This window comes from Priapulus caudatus, unplaced genomic scaffold (assembly GCF_000485595.1).
Source record: "Priapulus caudatus unplaced genomic scaffold, Priapulus_caudatus-5.0.1 Scaffold27, whole genome shotgun sequence".
Taxonomy (NCBI): Eukaryota; Metazoa; Priapulida; class Priapulimorpha; order Priapulimorphida; family Priapulidae; genus Priapulus; species Priapulus caudatus.
Window position 1 is genome coordinate 606,573 of NW_014577088.1, and position 5,000 is coordinate 611,572.

Consider the following 5,000-nt stretch of genomic DNA (forward strand, 5'->3'; position numbering starts at 1 on the left):
CGCTAGGGCGGTGACACACGCGTTAGAGAGTGCCAGCGGCACAGCGTGACCCACCGTTAGAGGTGCAGCCTAGAAGTGACAGACCGTAGAGAGCGGCAGGCACAGCGTGACACTGTTAGAGAGCGCAGCGCACAGCGTACCACCGTTGAGAGCGCACGCGGGCACATGGTGAATCACACCGTTTTTTTTTTTTTTGTTTTAGAGAGTGCAGCGCATATCGGTGACACACCGTTAGAGCGCCAGCGCACATGGTGACGGACCGTTAGACGAGGCGCAGCGACATGGTGACCCCCCGTTAGAGAGTGCGCGCCCTGGTGACCACGTTAGAGAGCGGCAGCGCACCTCGGTGACCACACCGTTCAGAGAGTGCATGCGGCCATCGGTGACAGCCCGTTACGACGAGGCGCAGCCGGCACATGGTTGACACACTCGTTAGAGAGCGCAGCGGCACACCAATTATGTGACACCCGTTAGGAGGGAGGCGCAGCGCACATGGTGACACACCGTTGACGAGCGCGAGCGCACATGGTGAGCACAGCGCGTTAGAGAGTGAAGCGCAGCAATGGGTGACCACACCGTTACGAAGTGGCAGCCTAGAAGGTGACACGAGCGCCACGGGGTGGGTCGCGTGTGCCGCCCCCCCCACGTTAGAGAGCAAGCCGCACAGCGTGACACACGCGTTAGAGGAGCTGCAGGCCTAGAGGGATGACACACCGTTAGAGAAGCGCATGCGGTCACCGCGTGACACACCGTTAGAGAGCGCAGCCACAGCGTGACCCCACCGTTAGAGAGCGGCAGCGCAGCATGTGAACACGTTAGAGAGTGCAGCGCCTGGGTTTGGGGGACCCCACACCGTTGAAAGCGCAGCGCACATGGTGACCACCGTTAGAGAGTGCAGCGCACATGGGTGAGGACACCGTTAGCACGAGTGGCAGCGCACATGGTGACACACCGTTAGCGAGTGCAGCGCAACATGGTGACAGCACCGTAGAGCGGCGCCGCGGCACATGGTGACCACACGCGTTAGAGAGTGCAGGGACGATGGTGCCACCTTAGAGAGCGGCAGCGCACAGGCGACGACACCGTTAGAGAGCTGCTAGCGCACAGGATGACACACGCGTTAGCGAGTGCAGCGCAATGGTTGACACAGCCGTTAGAGAGCGCAGCGCACATGGTGACACAGACGTTCGAGCGCGGCAGCGCACAGGATTGACACAGCCGTTAGAGAGTGCAGCGCACAGGGATGCACACGCTGCGCTCTCTAACGGTGTGTCACCATGTGCGCTGCACTCTCTAACGGTGTGTCACCATGTGCGCTGCGCTCGCTAACGGTGTGTCACGCTGTGCGCTGCGCTCTCTAACGGTGTGTCACGCTGTGCGCTGCACTCTCTAACGGTGTGTCACGCTGTGCGCTGCGCTCTCTAACGGTGTGTCACGCTGTGCGCTGCGCTTTCTAACGGTGTGTCACGCTGTGCGCTGCACTCTCTAACGGTGTGTCACGCTGCTTCACATGATCGGACTGCACTCCACAGTATCGTCCGTGTTTCCACATCTTGCTGCGTCTCGCTGCGTATTAGTGTCACATTTTAGAGCCTTGCTTGGGAGAGACAACGTCTCGGTGACACAGTGTCGCGGTGTCACCTTGTCTCATTGTTACTGTATTTCGGGCAGGTGGCTTGCAGGCTATGTGCCGTGGTATCTAATTGTATGTCACAGTGGTTCAATGCATCAGGCAGTGGCTCGCTACGTTTCGAGGCATTGACAGTGTGACTGTCTCTTTGTACGTAGTGTCACCCAGCGTTCGGTTCCAGTGAAACCAGCGTTTTGTGAAAGGGTTTAAGGTGGTCTGTGCATTGACATGCTACGCATACTGTAGAGAAGTGTGCAGCTATGTTTGCGCGGCTATCGGTTATGGTAACTGATTGCATGCGGAACGCACACTCGTCCGACGATCGTTAGGCAATTATAGTCAGGGATTTCTACAGGAATGCTACAGGAGGTTTATTTAACTATAGATTCGTTTAATCTGAATCTGTCCTGCAAACCAAAGATAGACTGCTTTTAGTAGCTTCATCACGACTGCATGCTGCCCGCCGCTACTGTAGGTAGTGGGCTGCGTGGCGGTGACTTCTATACCATTGAGTCTACTACCAAGTGTCTGCACCAAATGTCTGCTACAGTAGGCTGACCGCAACAGGAAATAGTATAGCTGTAATAATTGTAAAATGAATTAATAAAAACGTTTCCATATTTAGCTAGGGCTCACTCGAAGGCGCACCGTTGCTACACTATACATTATTTACGCAAAAGGATGAAAAACCTTTGGTGCTAAATTTTGTGTTAAATCTTGCGTTAAAGCCCTTTCGTGACAGTTCAGAAGTCGGGGCGATTAATGTGGGATGACATGCGCACAGCGGCAGTTAGTTTGTTGTTATTGTTAATTTACGGTCGTTGACAACGAAGTCGGTTGTGCCTGTGTGCGCGCGTGCGTGCGTGCGTGCGTGCGTGCGTGTTCGCAAAAGAGAAGAAAGAGAGAAGAGAAGAGAAGAGAGAGAGAGAAAGGGAGCGGGAGAGAGAGGGGAGCGCGGGGGAGAGGAAGAGCGGGAGAGAGAGGGGAGCGCGGGGAAGAGGAAGAGCGGAAGAGAGAGGGAGGGAGAAGGGGGTGGGGAGAAAAAGTGAGTCGTGCAGAGCGAAAAAGACGGGTGAGAGAGACAGAGAAAAAGCAAGAGAGCGAGTGTGTGTGTGTGTGTGTGAGAGAGAGAGAACGAAGTAAGAACAAGAGCGAGAGCAACAGGGACGAAGAGATGGCGACAGATCGTAATGGTGATACGTAGAGATGTTGTAGCGTTAATTTAGCTGTCTTGGGTTTATGGGCACATTATATATATATAAATGTAGATATGAGGTAAGGTGTTTAGGGGGAAACATGGCGACGCCTCCCACGATGATTCCTAATTCATATGAAGCGTTAAATGTGGAATTCGTAGTGGAAAAGATGCACAGTATATATAAGTAGAGTTATGGCATCTCATTGCGTCGCATGGTTTTGTTGGCTGTTGAAGGTGACCTCACTATTCCCCTTGCTGTGATTAGCCGCTACTGCAGGTGACGTCATTATTACTCGGGCTGTATTTGGTGTTCCTACATGTTCATTGCCCGCAGCTCTCCTACGCATATTATGTGTAATCATTGTTGTTGCATTTTCAATTGCTATATATATATACACACACATAATGTATATCTTTAATGTTCTTCTCATGAAACTTAATTAAATATATGAATACAGTTCGAGTTTTTGATAAAACAGTGGCTTTATATTTTATTGTCCGCGTAGCTGTGTTACTTAGCTGGTGTCGTTGCTTCATGCGATCCTACAAATGCATGATTAATCATTGTTATCACTCGATATCATAACATGGACGTACGCAAATATTTGCCAACTATAGGCGTTCACTAATGTCGCGCGCAGTCGGTTCTAATGATTCAGACCTATCAAAGCCGCCAGGTGCCTCTGCGTAGTAGGTATCAAAGTCCGATCAATTGCGAGCGAAGGAACGCGTTTATCCACATTCGTAATTGCCAAATTTTCGACACCTATTCGTGATAAACATTGCTTGATCGTGCTCGTATTCGAGTATCGCGCGTTTTCCCGGCGCTACGGTGGAATCGTCGGCGGTGAGTGAGCGTCGTCGCATGTGAGGCGTGGCGCTACGGTGGAATCGTCGGCGGTGAGTGAGCGTCGTCGCATGTGAGGCGTGGCGCGATGACGGAATCGTACGCACGCGTCACGGTGACAACGACGAGGACCGTACTGAGTACAGCCGCTGACGGCACGGTGACGGTGCGCGACGTCATCAAGTACGGCTACAACACCGAATACATCAAGTCCATCCCCGGATGTATGCGGGCCGTTCAATACGTAAGTCATGCCGGCTCCGTTTGCGAATTGTCACCCCATCGTCATTTCACCGCCGAATACTATAATATATAATATATTATAATACTGTTCCGGCGGTGAACTGATATATATATATATGTATATTCACCGCCGGGGCAGCCACAAACAAAACACGATAGATTGCTGTGACGTGTGTAGTCGAACATTGATCCCGTCTGTATGTATTCATGTGTTTTTTCTTTAGTTAATAAAATTCACTAGGCATATAGTTATCCCATTTATAAGGTGATTGTAAATTAAATACGCACGCCTGATCATGGATATCTTTGTCTCCTGTTATATATTTCATCAAGAGCGTATTAAGAATGATTTCACCTCATCTTGATTGCACATTACCTGGCGTAAACCCTTTAGCTTCTACTGTCATTCAGTATGATTGGTGTTGCGTCGTCTTCTTTATCTCCTTTCATGTTGATCTTGTTTTATTCAGTTGAAGCTCAACAGATCACCAGCTGTTTCTTGGGTTTCCTCGGTCTCCTTTCACTATGGTTGGTCTCAAAGTTAGCTGCATGAAATAGTCATTTATTGCACGACGCATAGAGATTTAATGTCGTAGGCGTGGCTGCTGGCTAGGTCGTAGGTTCGGACGTGTTGGGTAGGGCTGTTACATATTAGTCTGCCTAAGCACTATTAATATCTTGACATTATAGAAGTGTCGCAGTTTTGTCGAGGTTTTATTACTTTAGGGTTTAAAGGCTGTGAGGAGTGAATATTGTCACCGACCGGTGCTGAAACAACGTCGTTGACTATTGCAGGGTGCGATATGAATAGAAGCATTAGGTGACAGAGAGTTCAGTATGGGAAACCACAGTTGGTTATATGATATTCGTAGAAATCGGAAGGTTAGAGCGATACAAGAGATGAACGAACATAGTAATGATGAGGTAGTATTCGATATTAGTCGTACATAGAGTTAAACAGTTTTCTGTGCAACTACTGTTCCCATGCTAGTCGATCGCAGGTTTCTGAATAATTTCAATGAAGTTATAAACTCGACAACAAAACAGCCAAAAAAGCCAAAGACACACGACAGGAGTATTGC

General features: G+C 49.8%; 1 protein-coding gene across 2 annotated transcripts in view; it reads left to right on the forward strand.

Moving 5' to 3' along the window:
• The first annotated feature begins 2,612 nt into the window (after positions 1 to 2,612).
• Positions 2,613 to 5,000, forward strand: part of LOC106814871 — a 5,274-nt gene continuing 2,886 nt past the window's right edge. For both annotated transcript variants that reach the window (XM_014819248.1, XM_014819254.1), the window contains exon 1: positions 2,613 to 3,919. In XM_014819248.1, the coding sequence (XP_014674734.1) occupies positions 3,764 to 3,919 (156 nt within the window). In that variant the 5' untranslated portion in view covers positions 2,613 to 3,763. The remainder of the gene's footprint in view (positions 3,920 to 5,000) is intronic.